Below are 15706 nucleotides of genomic sequence, written 5' to 3' on the forward strand. Positions count from 1 at the left end.
TGAGAGTTCGAGACCAGCCTGGTCTAGGAGAGAGAAAACCTGTCTTGGAAAAATTTTTTTTAAAAAGTAAAAGAGTTAATACAATATCCATATAATGAAGCTGTACATGTGATGACTTCCAGAAGAAAGGGAAGGAGCTATAAGAGGAAGTATTACACATAGTTCTAAGCGGAAATACTGCACATAGTTATAAGAGAAATTAAATTACTACATCTTGTTATAAGAGGAAGTACTACACGAGGTTATAAGAAGAAGTACTGCATGTAGTTAGAAGAGGAAGTACTACTGTAGTTAGAAGAGGAAGTACTGCATGTAATTAGAAGAGGAAGTACTACATGTAGTTAGAAGAGTAAGTACTACATGTAGTTAGAAGAGGAAGTACTACATGTAGTTAGAAGAGGAAGTACTACATGTAGTTAGAAGAGGAAGTACTATATGTAGTTAGAAGAGGAAGTACTACATGTAGTTAGAAGAGGAAGTACTGCATGTAGTTAGAAGAGGAAGTACTGCATGTAGTTAGAAGAGGAAGTACTATATGTGGTTATTAATGTGTAGGTCTCCTTAACTAGAGACTGAGTTCCCTGAAGACAAGGCTTCTGTCCTTTTCAGATCATTAATGAGGACATTGATTATACTACAAAGATCACTGCCTTATTCTCTGGTAGGCTAATCACCCAGCAACTGCTCTTATTGATCAGGAGTGGATCATAAGCCACCTTTAGACCATGGATTAGGTCATCCCCACCTATTTTATACTGATTGAAAAAGGTATGGGGGAATGACTTTTAAAAATCAAGAAGCTAGTAAAAGGGAAGGAAAGTAGATATCAAAAAAATAGCAGTCTTCTTTTTTCTTTTTCCTGGACATAGTTATTATCTCTCCAGAATGCCTTGTTCCTTCCCGACATTGGTAAGGAATTTAGGTGGGACGAAGCTGTTCCCCGGCTCCAAGAACAGGCTTGATATATCGTAACAGTGATTCTAACAATGCAGTATGTGACTAGCAAAGTCAGTTTCACCTAAGCACTTGTTACAAATTCCTAGAACTCAACCCCAGACCTCCTAAAACAGAAACTTTGAAGGTAAATCCAAGCAATAATGTGTTTTAACAAGCCCTTGAAATAGTTCTAATAGCCACTGTGTAGACAAGAAAGCTACCCAGATACCTTCATATCAATTACAAATAATTTTTTCTTCTGCTTATTGTAAAAAAAAAGATAAGCACTCAAATTTTATAGTCAATTTACCTTCATATCAATTACAAATAAATTTTTCTTCTGCTTATTGTAAAAAAAAAAAGAAAGCTACCCAGATTTTAAAAGTAATCTTTAAAACACAGAGACGGTCTAATTACTGTCAAGATCATGCTTTTTGTGGTATGCTATGTAACATAATCGTTACCTCCTGTGAATGAGGATACTTGTAATCTCAGGAGCCAACAGCAGCTATCTTTTGAATTTTCTATTCAGTATCTACTGCATTAAGTCACACATCACTGTATAGAAAACATGGTCTTGTCAGCAGCCTCTCCCTAAATTAGGACTTTCAGATTTAACAAATATACAATGCCCATCTAAACTTGAATTTCAAATAAACAGTGATTTTTAGTATAGTATGTCCCAAATATTTATTGTATGAAACACATAACATGCATTTTATCTGACAACTCTAAATTTCCATTGCTGAACCAAAGAAGAGCTCAGAGCAGTCCCAGTAAGACATGTAATAGCTGTTCTTACAGTTTATCATTATTTGGAGAAAGACTAAACCCCAAGTTCTTAATTAATGCCCCACAAGTCTAAATTACCCAGTGGCACTTTTAAAATTAAGCAGATAGCTTCTAAAAGCCAAAACATGCAGCTAAATGTAAGAGAAACAAAGGTGCTGCTGTATAATGTAGTCACAGATGCACACGTGTGGGTCTCCGGGACTGAGCTCAGGTTGTCATGCTGTACTTTACCTATCTTTCTTATCCACCTATTTAAATTATTTGTATTTATTAGTAGTAGTTCAGCTTCTTTATTCATTATTAGGCTATAAATTCCATTAGGATATGGACTGATTCAATAATTGCTGAGTCTCCAATACTATTAGTAAACAGTGATGGATCAAATGTTTTGGATCATAGTAAAATTATATAAGCAGCAGGAGAAATGTATGTGTTACTGGCAAAATCATGGAGAATTAACAGCTTCGGTGCATCATGCGTTAATGTACCTAAACTTTTGTTAAAACATATGTGAAGTGGAAAGTGTGGTAAATGTGTCAGATAGGCAAATGAGGTTCAAATCAAGAAAGGCCCTAAATATATTTAGGGTTAGACTGCTGATCTCATCAGCAGATGTTTAGCGCTGTTTAACTGGTTGCAAAATGATAAATACATGGATTAAAGAGAAACAGGACCTGGCATAATAGTGTACACTTTTAACCCTAGCACTTGGGAGGCAGATGTAGATGGATCTTTGAGGGCAGCTTGTTCTATATAGCAAGTTTCAAGATAGCCAAGGCTACACAAAGAAACCCTGTCTCAAAAAAAAAACTGTAATAATTTTAAAAGATTTTTGTGTATATTAATGTTTTTCCTCTATGTATGCCTATGTAGCACGTGCATGGCTAGTGCTCTTGGAGGTCAAAAGAAGGTGTCAGATCCCCTGGAACTGGAGTTACCAATAGTTGTGAGCCACCATGTAGATGCTGAGAATCAAACCAAGGTCCTCCAGGAAAGCTGCCAATCTGAGCCATCTCTCCAGCCCCTTAAAGTTACCTTTTAAAGTAAATTAGAGTACGAATTAGATTTATATTGAATTGTTTATAATCATAACTTATGGTAAGTCTTTTTAAAATAACTAAGGCCAAATATACCTCTACTAAGCAACTAAATTTCAGAGGTCAGAATTATAACACTTTAAGAGAGAAAAAATAGTAAAAATATATCGTTTTTGTTTAATATTTAATTAATTCATATAAAGCTAAGAAACTAGAAAAAAAAACAAGTCAGTTTTAAAGTGATGTGGTGATATCTTGTTTGTGATCTAACAAACAGAGCTTGCCTAAAGATCAGAGTGTGGAGCTAAGCCACTAGTTAGTCATAAAGACCAGGAAGTGGTGGTGCACACCTTTAAAGCTGGCCAATGAGCTCTAGCATCCCTCCTGTCTCTCCCTCCAGGTACTGGGAGTGCAGGCATGCATCGACATGCCATTTTTCACATGCGTTGTTGGTGACCCATAGTCAAGGTCCTCATGCTTGTGCAGCTAACATGTTACCCACTGAGCCATCTCTCCCCAACTCTTACTTTTGTGTATTATAATTCATTGATATTTTTAATAAATGTTTGACTGCCAGACACTGTTGTAAGCGCAGCAGGGAAAAAAAACTTTAGTCTTCACATGGACACATTTGTGTTCTTTAATTCATTCATCTATTTGTGTTCGAAGGCCACAGCACAAATGTGGAAGCTGGAGAGTAACTCTACTATGTGAATCCCAGGGACCAAACTCAGACCAAGTTTGGTAGCAAATGCCCTTCTTTACTGATCCACTCTGCAGTCCTTTTATTTACCTCTTAATATGTACTATCTGGCTTTGTGAACTCTTAGAAAGTGAAAATGGGTTTCCCATCACCAAATTTTAGTTCTAAAAAAGGGAAACAAATAACTTTCTAATACTTTTTATGTGCAAAGACAAATAATCTTAAAGAAAGCTATGGTTTTCCAAATCATAGCCACTGATGGCTTACCAAGACCCATTTCCTCCTTCTCTTCCTAACAGAATCCCTCCAGGTTACAACAGTATGCCTTAGGGGAAAACAGCACCATTCCACTTTCAGAGACACAATTAGTGTAGGGTAATCTACAGTGCTTGGCTCAGAAACTAGCATATGGCCTGACTCTGGGCAAAAGGACAAGAGAGAAGTCTGGGAAAGGTTTCTGGAGTCTCCTCTCTGGAAACTGAGCCAGAGAAGCAGATGTCTGTCTTCTTGTAGAAGCTGTGTATGAGTTTTTCTAGAATCACTGAAACCATTTTACTAAACTTGATTGGTTTAAACTTGGTTAAGCCAATCTCAAGCATGGAAGATTTGAGCAGTATATGAACTGAACAAAATATGAGTTTTTTTTTTTTTTTGGTACTGAAACTGTTAAGCTGCTAAAATAAACAAACCGTTAAAGCCTGTTACATGGAAAGATAGATTTTTGGTTCTTACGCCATTTTGAATCAGCTGTGCAACCTGCCCCTGAAAAGTTACTATTTTTAAGAAACATAATCCAATAGCAGAAAAAATGCTTATTAGTAAATTATACCCACTATAAAACTGAAATTCAAAAAAATCTAATACAGACTGGCATTGTGGTACAAGCCTCTATGCTAGCATTTAGGAGGCGGGTATAAGCAAATCTCAGTGAGTTTAGGACAACCTAGGCTTTGTAACAAGCTCTAGTCCAACTAGGACTATTAGCAAAACCCTTTCTGAAAAAAAAAAGTCAAATACAGAAACAAACTCTAGGGACAGAGAAATGGCTCAGTGGTCAAGTTGCCCGCCACCGGGCCAGATGACTTGGATCTCATTCCCAGAACCCACACGGCAGAAAAGAACCAACTCCTGAAAGCTGTCCTTTGGGCTCTACATGTATGAACACATACACGAAATAAAACTAATATAAGACAAAAAGAACAGACTCAAAAGCAATTTGTTTCAATAAAAACAATGTATGAATTTTGAGTGATGACAGATTTATCATAAGTTAAAAATAAAATTTTTAGCTGGGAGTGGTGAACACACGCCTTTAATTCCAACACTTGGGAAACAGAGGCAGGCAGATTACTGTGAATTTGAGGACAGCCTGGTCTACACAGTGTTCCAAGAAAGCCAGGATTATGTACAGTCAATGGGTCAAGGTGCCTGTCACCAAGCCTGTCTCAACAACAACAATAATAATTTTAAAAAATTTTAAAAATTAGTACAATTCAAGATTACATGGCTATGTGCTCTGGTCACCCAATGCTAGATAACAGTAGATGGTACTTGACTTTGGCTGTATTGTTTCTCTTCAACACCAGATCACAGGGTAGATTACACGCTGGTGTGGTCCATGCACAATGGCATGACTTGGGTTGAACTTAACTACTGCTGCCTCTTTTATGAGAAGAGATGATCTTCTTACTTTACATAAACTTACAAATGTGCAAGCCGGGAGGTGGTGGCGCACGCCTTTAATCCCAGCACTCGGGAGGAAGAGGCAGGCGGACCTTTGTGAGTTCGAGGCCAGCCTGGTCTAGAAGAGCTAGTTCCAGGACAGGAACCAAAAAAGCTACGGAGAAACCCTGTCTCGAAAACAACAACAACAACAAAAAAGTGCATAATCAGGGGCTGGAGAGACGGTTCAATTGTTAAAGCAGTGCTGCTCTTCCAGAGAACCTGGATCAAATTCCCAGCATGGCATGGATCTAATCTACATGGGAAGTAGAAAAAGACAAGATCTTCTGAGTAAATTGGGAGCGTGGGGATCACTGAAGAGGGTAGAATGGGAGGGGGGAGGAAAGAGGGGGGCAGAGAAAAATATATAGTTCAATAAAAAGAACTTACAAAATCCCCCTCTCAAAAAACAAATGGAGCAAAGAAGATCTGGGGTCATCCTCAGGTATGTGTCAGATTTAAAACCATTACGGCATACATGAAACTTTGTCTCAAACAAATTAAAAAGGAAGAAGAAGCCAGGCATTGGGGCTCATGCTTATAATCTCAGCATTTAGGATCAGGCAAAAAGCTGGCTGTAAATTCAAAGCCAGCTCTGTCTACATCAAGAAAACCTCTCAAAAAAGCAAATAAACAAAAGGAGGCCAGTGTGGTGGCTCAGCAGATTAAAGGTCCTTAAAGTAAGCTTGGGGCTAGAGAGATGGCTCAGAGGTTAAGAGCACTGCCTGCTCTTCCAAAGGTCCTGAGTTCAATTCCCGGCAACCACATGGTGGCTCACAACCATCTGTAATGGGGTCTGGTGCCCTCTTCTGACCTTCGGGCATACACACAGACAGAATATTGTATACATAATAAATAAATAAATATTTTTTTAAAAAAAGTAAGCTTGAAGACCTGAGATCAATTCCTAGGACCCAAATGGTAGGATCAAACGCTCTCCCATAAACTGTGCTCTGACACATACACACCCCAAACAAATAAATACAACTTTTGATTTGTTTTTTCGGGACAGGGTTTCTTGGCGTAGCCCTGGCTAACCTGAAACTCACTCTGTAGATCAGACTGGCCTGGAAATCAGAGATGTGCTTGCTTCTGCCTCCTGAAAGCATGAGCCTCCTCTGCCTGACTGTCTTCTTCATTCCCACCCTCATATCTGTAAAATTTTCCATAGGCTATGATAAATGGTACCTCAATGGACCAACAGCAAGAGCAACCATGCAGCTATATGGCTATAAAGCTACATGTTAAAAGCATGCAAAAACACAGAATAGCATCATTTTTCTTACTAATTTTTGTTGTTTTTAGATGAGTTTTTTATTTTAAATTGTTAATATGTTATATTTTTATTTTTAAATGAATTTCTTGGGAATATTATTTTAAGGTATGTTACTTTTAAAGTTTATGTTGTATTTTTTAATTCCGTGAAGCTGTGATACTTTGTCTATCTTGACCACCTGATGGTATAATAAAGATCTAAACGGCCAATAGTGAGTCAGGAGAAAGGATAAGGTGGTACTTGTAGGCAGAGAGAATAAATGGAAGGAGAAAACTGGGAGGAGGGGTTCTGGAGTAGCCTGAAGAGGAGGAGGACATCAGAGGCCATCCAGCCACCCATCAATCCACAGAATAAAGAGTAAGATTTAAAGAAGAGAATGGAAAAAACACAAAGAGTAGACACGATAATATAGAAAAAAGGGCAAGAAACAAACCAAGCTAAGGCTAGATGTTTTATAAATAAGAATAAGACTCTGGGTGGTGGTGGCACACATCTTTAATCCCAGCACTCAGGAGGCAGAGGTGGAGGATCTCTGTGAGTTTGAGGCCAGCCTGGTCTACAGAGGTAGTTCCAGGACTGGCTCTTTAGCTACTGAAAAACCCTGTCTCAAAAAAAAAAAAAGTGATCCATTTGGGAACTGGATGGTGGACTCCCCTCAAAGGAGTCCAAAAAGCATATCATATTACTATTTGAATTAATACTTTTCTTTTTCTGTTTTTAGAGATGGGGTCTCATGTAGCCCAGGCTGCTCTCAAACTCTTTTGTAGCTGAGGATACTCTCAAATTCCTGATCTTCCTGCCTCCACCACCACTCAGATTTCAGGTGCATGCACCACATCTGGCTTGAATTAAGTATTTCTTACATTTAGTTTTATTCCACAACAGTAAATGTAATTCATTAAAGCAGTGGTTGGTTCTCAACCTTCCTCGTGCTGCGACCCTAATATAGTTTCACCCCCAAACCATAAAACTACTTCATTGCTAGCCTATAACTGTAATTTTGCTACCGTTATAAATCAAAATGTATGTATCTGATATGCAGATTATCTTTTTTGCGACCCCAAAGAAAAAGGAGTCATGACCCACAGGTTGAGAACAGCTAATTTAAAAACAGTGGTATATGCCTCTAATCCCAGTACGAAGGAAGTTAAGGCAGTAAGATTACCATGAGTTTAAAGACAGTCTGGAGTACATAGTGAGTTAAGTCTAGCCTATGCTAAATAGACTCTTAAACAGCAAAAGCATGATCTATTTAAACAGATGTTCTTTGGTGCCCTCAATAATTTTTAAGAATCAAAATACTGAGACACAAGAAACTGAGAACTTTGAGAGGAAAAGATTGGGAAAACAAATGAAGAAAATCGCACATGCTCAGCAAGTGTTCGCCTGAGTCATATCTGCAGCATGAACTGCTTTTCTAGGCATTACTATATTTGTATTTTCCCAAGTAATATTAACTATCAGGTCAGCGAGCTGACTCAGTGGGTAAGTAAGGCACTGTCCACTGAGGCTGACAACCTGGGTAAAAGGAGAGGACCAACTCCTAGGATTGAGTTCTCTGCCTACAACATGAGCACCACAGATGCCTACATGTTCACACACAAAAAAAACACACAAACATATAAGTGTAAAAAAAATCATTATCTATTGAAAAAATGTTGCTACTCTAGATATAATTTTCAAAAATTTATCTTGGTGACAACAAAAAGATCTAGAATCTTAAAAGTTCTGTCAATTTAGAAAAGGAATCATTCATTACATTTTCTACAGTCAAATAACGTTTGGGCTGGAGAGATGCCTCAGCAATGACTACTCTTTTTTTTTTTTTAATTTTTTATGGTTTATTTAACTTTATTTTATGTGCATTGGTGTGAAGGTGTCAGATCCCCTGGAACTGGATCTTCAGACAGTTGTGAGCTGCCATGTGGGTGCTGGGAATTGAACCCGGGTCCTCAGGAAGAGCAGTCAGTGCTCTTAACCGCTGAGCCATTTCTCCAGCCGGCAATGACTACTCTTGCAGAAGACCTGAGTTCAATTCCCAGCACCCACATGATGGCTTAAATCTGTCTAATTCCTGGGTTCCAGAAGATCTAATGCACTTTACTGGCCTCTTGAGTATTGGGCATGTACATGGTATAGATATACACGCTGGCTGAAATCATACACATAAAACATAAATTTTTTAAAAAATTAATGTCAAAATTCAAGTATTGAAGGTCTAGATAAGTAACCCAAGATGGTCTTGAACTCTGGATCCTCCTGCCTAGATTACAAGGTATGTGCCACCAATCTCAGGCTTTATCTGAGCTCTATCTATAAACGTTGTTAATGATTCCAGATCAATCATGTATAGTTCAATCCTACGATAGCTCTTATATCAAAGATGAGGCTCTCTGAGAGCCTAGTCATACAACTGCTTGGCTAGTAACCCCCAATACACATATTTACCTCAGGAATAAGCAAGATACTTATTGGTTATATTTTGTTTTCTTATTCTGTGTGTGCCACAATTTTATGTGTTTTGTTTTTGAGAAAGGGTCTTACTATGATATGGGATTCTCCTCTGTAAGTTCTGAATACCATTTGTTAATAAAGAAACTGCCTTGGCCTGTTGATAGGGCAGAGTCAAACAAGGCAGGGAAAACTAAACTGAATGGTGGGAGAAGGAAGGCAGAGTTTAGAGACACCATGTAGCCCCGCCAGAGACAGACATAAGACGAAATTTTATCTGGTAAGCCACAGTCACGTGACAATTATGTAGATGAATGGAGATGGGTTAAATTAAGATATAAGAGTTAGCCAGAAATACACTTAAGCTATTGGCCAAACAGTATTGCAAATAATATGGTTTCTGAGTGATTATTTCAGGGCTGAGCTGCCAGGAACAAACAAGCGGCCTTTTACAACATTTCTATGTACCCCTGACTGTCCTGGAACTCCCTACATAGCTTATACTGGCCTTGAACACAAAGGTCCTCCTCTTTCTAACTCCCAAATGCTGGGAATAATAGTATGCACCACCACAACGAGCTTAATTCTTTTCTGTTTTTACATTTATTTACTTATTTAGTTTATGTGTCCCCACATGTATATGTGGACACATTTGCCACAGTGCACAAGCAGAAGTCAGAGACAACCTATGGAACTTTTCTCTTCCTACTATGTGGATCCTGAGGATCAAACCCAGGCTATCAGGCTGGACACTGTCAGCAAGAACTTCTACCTGCTGAGCCATCTTGCCAGCCCAGCCCACAACCCTAACTCTTGATACTATTTTTTCTCTTTTTTGGAGATAGATGTCATATCACATGCTAGTCTCAGCTCTCTGTGTAGCTATGATATTCCTGACAACCTCATCCTGCCTCTACCTGGAATTACAGACCTACATCACCACATTAAGTTTACCTTATGTCAGGGATCAAACCCAGGGTCTCTTATAAACCAGATAAGCACTCTAACAACTGAACTATATTTCTAACCCTAAGCTTACCATTTCGAAGGTAGTCTTACATTTCATGTAAACACTATCTCTACAGAGCTGCCAGAAAATACAGGAACATTAAAATATCAAAACCAGGCCACGAAGATGGCTCAGTGAGTAAGTTTTGTTGTATACTCACTGTTCTAGGAAAACCAACTCTTGTAAATTGTCCTCTAATTGCTACAGGTGCACCATGGCACTTCTGCTCCCACACATACACATATACACATCCATCAATCAATCAACCAACAAATTAATTTTTCAAAAAGATATTAAGCTCCTATTTAAATTCTTTTTTTTTTTTTGATAGGGTTTCTCAGTGTAGATCTGGCTGTCCTAGATATCTCTCTGTGTAGACCAGGCTGGCCTCAAACTCACGAAGCTCCAACTGCGTCTGCTTCCCGAGTGTTGGGATTGAAGGGGTATGCCACCACCACACAAAGAGTTTTTAATGCAGTAACAGGTAAAAAACTTCTACACTTATAGTTCAGACTAAAATCAACCTAAAAATACACAAAAATATTCATAATATTTCAATTAAGGGCCCTAATAAATATACTAACTCAAAAGTTAGGATGTTGCAATAGGCAAAGAATGAAGTGATCAAGGACCTGAAGCAAAAACATATAAATCTAGGAAGAAACAGTCCTCCTTAGTTATCTTATTAGTTCAACATACATTAATTGTCTTCTACTCCCAAGACCCAAAACAAGCTAAGAAGCTTCCAACCAAGTAGGAAGATAATTCTACAGATCAAAATATACATAGGTTAATGCAGTGATATCATAAAGCATTATAAAGAAAGATTATCATAAAGCATGAGAAAGAAATTCCATCTAAGAAGTACTGTAAAAGAAATGACAAAGGAAGGATATCTTCCAGCAAAGGGCAATAGGGAATATACGTTATGGGGATAAAAAAAAAAAAAGCATCTGATGTGAGTCTGAAACATATATAAACTTTTGACAAATGACCATTAAGTGACTGGAAGACAAAAATCATACATTAAAGCAACAGCAAAACAAAATCTATAGAAGCTATGATGGACTCCAGAAGAAAAATGGACTAGAAAATTAGGAGGCAAAAATAGTTAGATTTATATACAAGGGTAAGCAATCTGGTGCTTTTGTTTTTATACAGGCGAAAGAAGCAATTGAAGGTTTTGTTTGTTTTTTCTAGATTAGCTTTCTCTATGTAGCCCAGGCTGTCTTAGAACTCCTTCTGTAGACCAGGCTTGGCTTGGAACTCAGAAATCCACCTGCCTCTGCCTCCTGAGCACTGGGATTAAAGTCCTGCACCACTGCCACCCAGTGCCAACAGAAGATTTTTAAGTAAATTAGAAGATTTATCATTGTATCATTGTAGGCAAATCATCACTTGATATTTTAAGAATAAAACTCTAGACTGGGGAGTAGAGAGACAGCCCATCAGTTAAGAACCTTTTTGCTCATCCAGAGGACCAGGGTTCAATTCCTAGCACCCACATCATGGCTCATAACTGTATCTCCAGTTCCAGGGAATCCAATGTCCTCTTCTGGCCTCAGAGGGTACCAGGCATGCATGTGGTCCACAGACATATACCCAGGCAGAACACACACAAAAAACACTATAGACTAGACAGAACAGAAATCGGAAACCAGTAAGCTTTCACCCATTCCAGGAAGAAAGGAAGAAGGGAAGGAGGGAGGGAGGGAGAGAGAGAGGGAGAGAGGGAGAGGGGAAGGGAGGGAGGGAGGGAGGAAGGAAGGAATTTCTTTACAGTGGCAGGCTAGGAAAAAGACACATTCTGTCAATTATTTCATAGAAAATTTACTCATAGTTTAATACATATTCTAAACCCTAACTCATCACATAAAACAGAGTTGGCATTTACATTCATTCCATTAAGAAATATTCAAAAAGGATATGAAGTTATACAGGTAAGAAAAGGGGTTGGAACTGGGAGGAGTTGGTGGGAGATTGAATACAGTCAAAACATGTTAAATTCTAAAAAAAAAAAAAAAAAAGTAAATATTATTGTATCTCAGTTTTGAAAAAAAAGATGTCTTATTGAGCTGGTGTTTGTTTGTCTGTGTTGTTTTTGTTTTTCGAGATAGGGTTTCTTTGTGTAGCCTCCTGGATGTTTTGGAACTCACTCTGTAGACCAGACTGGTCTTGAACTCAAGAGACCTGACTGCCTCTGCCTCACAAGTGCTGGGATGAAAGGTGTGTGATAGCACTGCCAGGTTTTTTCCTAATAATTTAAATAAAATATGATCTGGCACACACAAAAAAAATTAAAGAGAAAATGGAATGCACATGCAAAAAAAGTTTTATTCATATACACACACACAGAAACACAAATACATATATATTTTTTCCCACTTTAGACCAGGTGTGATGGCTCACCCCTTTAATCCAGTACTAGGGAGGCAGAGGCAGAGGCAGATGGATTTCTGTTAGTTCCATGCCAGTCATCTCAAAAAAAAAAAAAAAATTCACTTTATAGTCAATGTTTCAACATATTTAAAAGTAGTTTCTTTTAAAATATTATTAGGAATAATCATATTCTTTAGTAAGGATGCAAAACAAAAGATAATAATATAAACATATTTTCAGTGATCTGAATATTTAGTATACAGATTTCATCCAAGGATAGACATCTTAAAATTCAAAAGTTTACTACGTTAAAAAATAAAGTTTGGGTCAGAATTTTCTATACAACCATATTAAAACCCACATCTTTGCATAATTTTAATAGTCAGCTTTTTGAAAAATAATTTCTGTGCCAAACACAGTGGCACATGCCTGTAATCTCAGCACTTCAGAGGATGAGATAGAAGGCATGCAAGTTTAAGAGAATAGCCTCGACCACACAGAGTTACAGGCTAGCCTAAGCTATACTGTGTGAGTCGATCTCAAAAATAAATAAAAACACATATTCAACTCAACTTGGCCAATATTGTTCAATAAGATTAAAAGTTTTCAATCATTAGTGCCTTCTTAATTTTCTACCCTCCTCCCTGTTCAACTCCCCCACCCAACAAATTTCCTTTGTATGTATGGAAGACAAGATACTATATGATCCAGCATGATCCTAAGGCAATGTGTATGTATAATCCTTATAAACACAGATATATGCCATTATTTACTCTCTACAGGAGAGATCCCAGTGGTATGCTGGATTTCTGAACATATGAATGACAAATGTATCTGACAGAAGCAATGCTTAACCATTGGGGGAAACAAAGGGGAAAACACACACAATAGATGGGTGGTAAATCTTAGAAACTTTACAAAACACTGAAGAGCTGCATGTGGATTACAACAACAATTACAAAAGTAAAACAAGACAGTTCTAAAACAAAGGAAAAGAGAAAAATTCTTAGTGATAATTTAGACTTTCCAAAGAAGGGTGGTTCAGTATTCATATTAGTTTTTAAGGCACCATTTAACCCTATCACTAATTTTTAAAGAAGGTAATTCTCCATTCACAAGGACACAAGAAATAATTACTACATACCTTCTACGAGACATTTATACTTCATTATACTTGCACAGACTCCATTCTTTTCAAACGTTTCCAAAAATACAAAGTCTTATAATAAGCAAGGTTCCCTAATGACAAACACATTATTCTGTAGGCTTAACTATAACCCATTTTTAAAAAAAACAACGAATTCATCCTCAGTAAACACAAGGAATCACAAAGGCCCCCTGCTTATTCAAAATCATTACATAAAGCACTGTCAGTAACTGCAAAGAAGGTTTGAGTATCTGACAGCTATAATAACCTAAAATGAGGCACACTTTAAAGAACAAAAACAACTTTTCATTTCCCTTTCTTTTTCCTTCCCTATCAGAGACACAAAATAACTCTAATGGCCTCAGACAAAGCTCTCAAATAAAATATATTTATATATGCATTTCACATGTACACGTACAGAAACCTGTCACATATCTGTATATATCCCATTCACAGGAAAGAGAATTTGTTCTTTATTTTTAAGAGTCAAAATTATATCAATTCTGACACCAAAATTAAGTTAAATCACCATAAATTAATTAAGGAGTAACAAATCACTGCATGCAGACCTATATGCACAGACGGAAAAGAACCTCAGACTAAGGCCATGAATGAATAAAACCACCCAGTCCCTGAAAATCACTAACCAGCATTTGGTTTCTGTGAGAGAAACACGGAGTCTTAAAATGAATAATCACAAAGGCAACTCCGTTTCTGAAGTTGCCCAAGGTAAAACACAACGAACCAAACCAGACCACTGCATTAAAGTATAAGCTTTAAGGAGTTCCCACAAAGGGAAAGACTGTCTTCATGAATGGATTATAAAACATCCCTTGCAGGTAGAAATTTTGAATTATTAAAAAAAAAGTGGAGGGCAGTCTAAACCCTGAATGACATGCAAAGGCAAAACCAAAAACGGATCTTTCCTCTCCCCCACCCCATCCAGTCCCCCCACCCCCACCTTCACGGGACAATGGGATCAGGGTCCTAACTGCAAACTTTAAAGGTATAAACCGAAGCAGTTTTACTGCGGTTTTAACAGCAATCTGCCCCTCATCTCAAACCTGGCGCACCCAGGAACACTTCTGGCCTGAAACCATCACCAGGGTTTTGTTAAGCACAAATCAGACCCGTCCAAAGAAATAAAAAGTTTGCTCCCAAATACCTGGAGGATCCATTTCAATATAAAATATCAGTTCTGTCGAATAGGGCATCATCACCTCCCTCCAGTCTGCGTCATCGCGGTCCATACTCCACACCGTATTGTACATCGCGCTGTCAGGGGCAGGTCGTCAGGAAATATATAGAAAGCATATATATATCTTTTATCTGATATTTTAAAATCTAAATATATATATTTGATAAAGTTCCAAACGGAAATGTACTTCGGGGTTTCTAACGGCCAGTACAAGTCCAGTCAACTACTGGGACGAGGACAAGGTCCTCCCCCTCTCTCCTCCTACAAGCACCCAAGAAAATGCCCCGAACTTTCAAGCTACGGGGTTTTACCTCAGAGGGTTACAGAGAGGCTCGAAAAGCAGAGAGCAGCGGTGTTTAAAAAAAAAAAAAAAAAAAAAAGCCGCTCCCCGAAAAATCCTTCCTCGATAATCGCTCTCCAAAGGGAAAAGCTCCCTACCGCCTCCTAATCTTTCAGCGGAAGCCACTTTTGTGTCCTTCGGAGGAGAGAGAATGGGAGAGGAGGGAAAAAAAGAACGCGTTGGGAGAAAGCTGGGGAAGTGACAAAGGCTTGAAAGGGGGTGGGGGGGCTGCGTTCAAGTTTCGGGGTCCCACTGGTCTGCAGAGAGCGATTCCCTCTGGGACTAGGACTCGGGCTCTGCTCGCCTCAGGTTGGGAACCCAAGCTCCTGCAGCTTCGGGATGACGACCCGCCGGAGAGTCCAGGGAGCTCGGTTGTGAGCTCGGCTGTGCGCGGGTAGCAGAGGTAACCCAGTCAGCGCCGGCTCCCTTCACGCTCTGCTGGGGCTCCAACCACTCGAGTTTCATTTTAACTGCGCGGAGGGGACCTCCTCCCCCGCCCTCCCTCCCCACCCCCGCTGGGCGCCACCCAACCGCGCGGGGCAGGGGGAACGGTCGGCGGCACGACTGTCCTCTCCATGCCGTACCATCTTGACATGCGACGATTTTCAAGTGCTCGGGAAGCAATGACGTCTACAGCCCTCCACTCCGACTCTGCCCTCTCCCCGTCCCCGTGTCAGGCGCTCCTCTTTAGTCGACCTTTGTCTCTCCCCCCCGCC

General features: G+C 38.9%; 1 protein-coding gene across 1 annotated transcript in view; it reads right to left on the reverse strand.

Annotated features, from left to right (window-relative positions):
- The window catches only part of LOC121448002 (phosphatidylinositol 3-kinase regulatory subunit gamma), a 74513-nt gene extending 59097 nt beyond the window's left edge, over nucleotides 1-15416 (reverse strand). Inside the window, exons 1-2 of the mRNA XM_041651530.1 lie at nucleotides 14962-15416; nucleotides 14618-14727 (exon numbers count right to left, since the gene is read on the reverse strand). Coding sequence (XP_041507464.1) covers nucleotides 14618-14723 — 106 coding nt within the window. The 5' untranslated portion in view covers nucleotides 14724-14727; nucleotides 14962-15416. The remainder of the gene's footprint in view (nucleotides 1-14617; nucleotides 14728-14961) is intronic.
- Nucleotides 15417-15706: the final 290 nt, after the last annotated feature.

The sequence above is a fragment of the Microtus oregoni genome, unplaced genomic scaffold (assembly GCF_018167655.1).
Source record: "Microtus oregoni isolate MIOR12 unplaced genomic scaffold, Mior012 000005F_ref0000423, whole genome shotgun sequence".
NCBI classification, from domain to species: Eukaryota; Metazoa; Chordata; class Mammalia; order Rodentia; family Cricetidae; genus Microtus; species Microtus oregoni.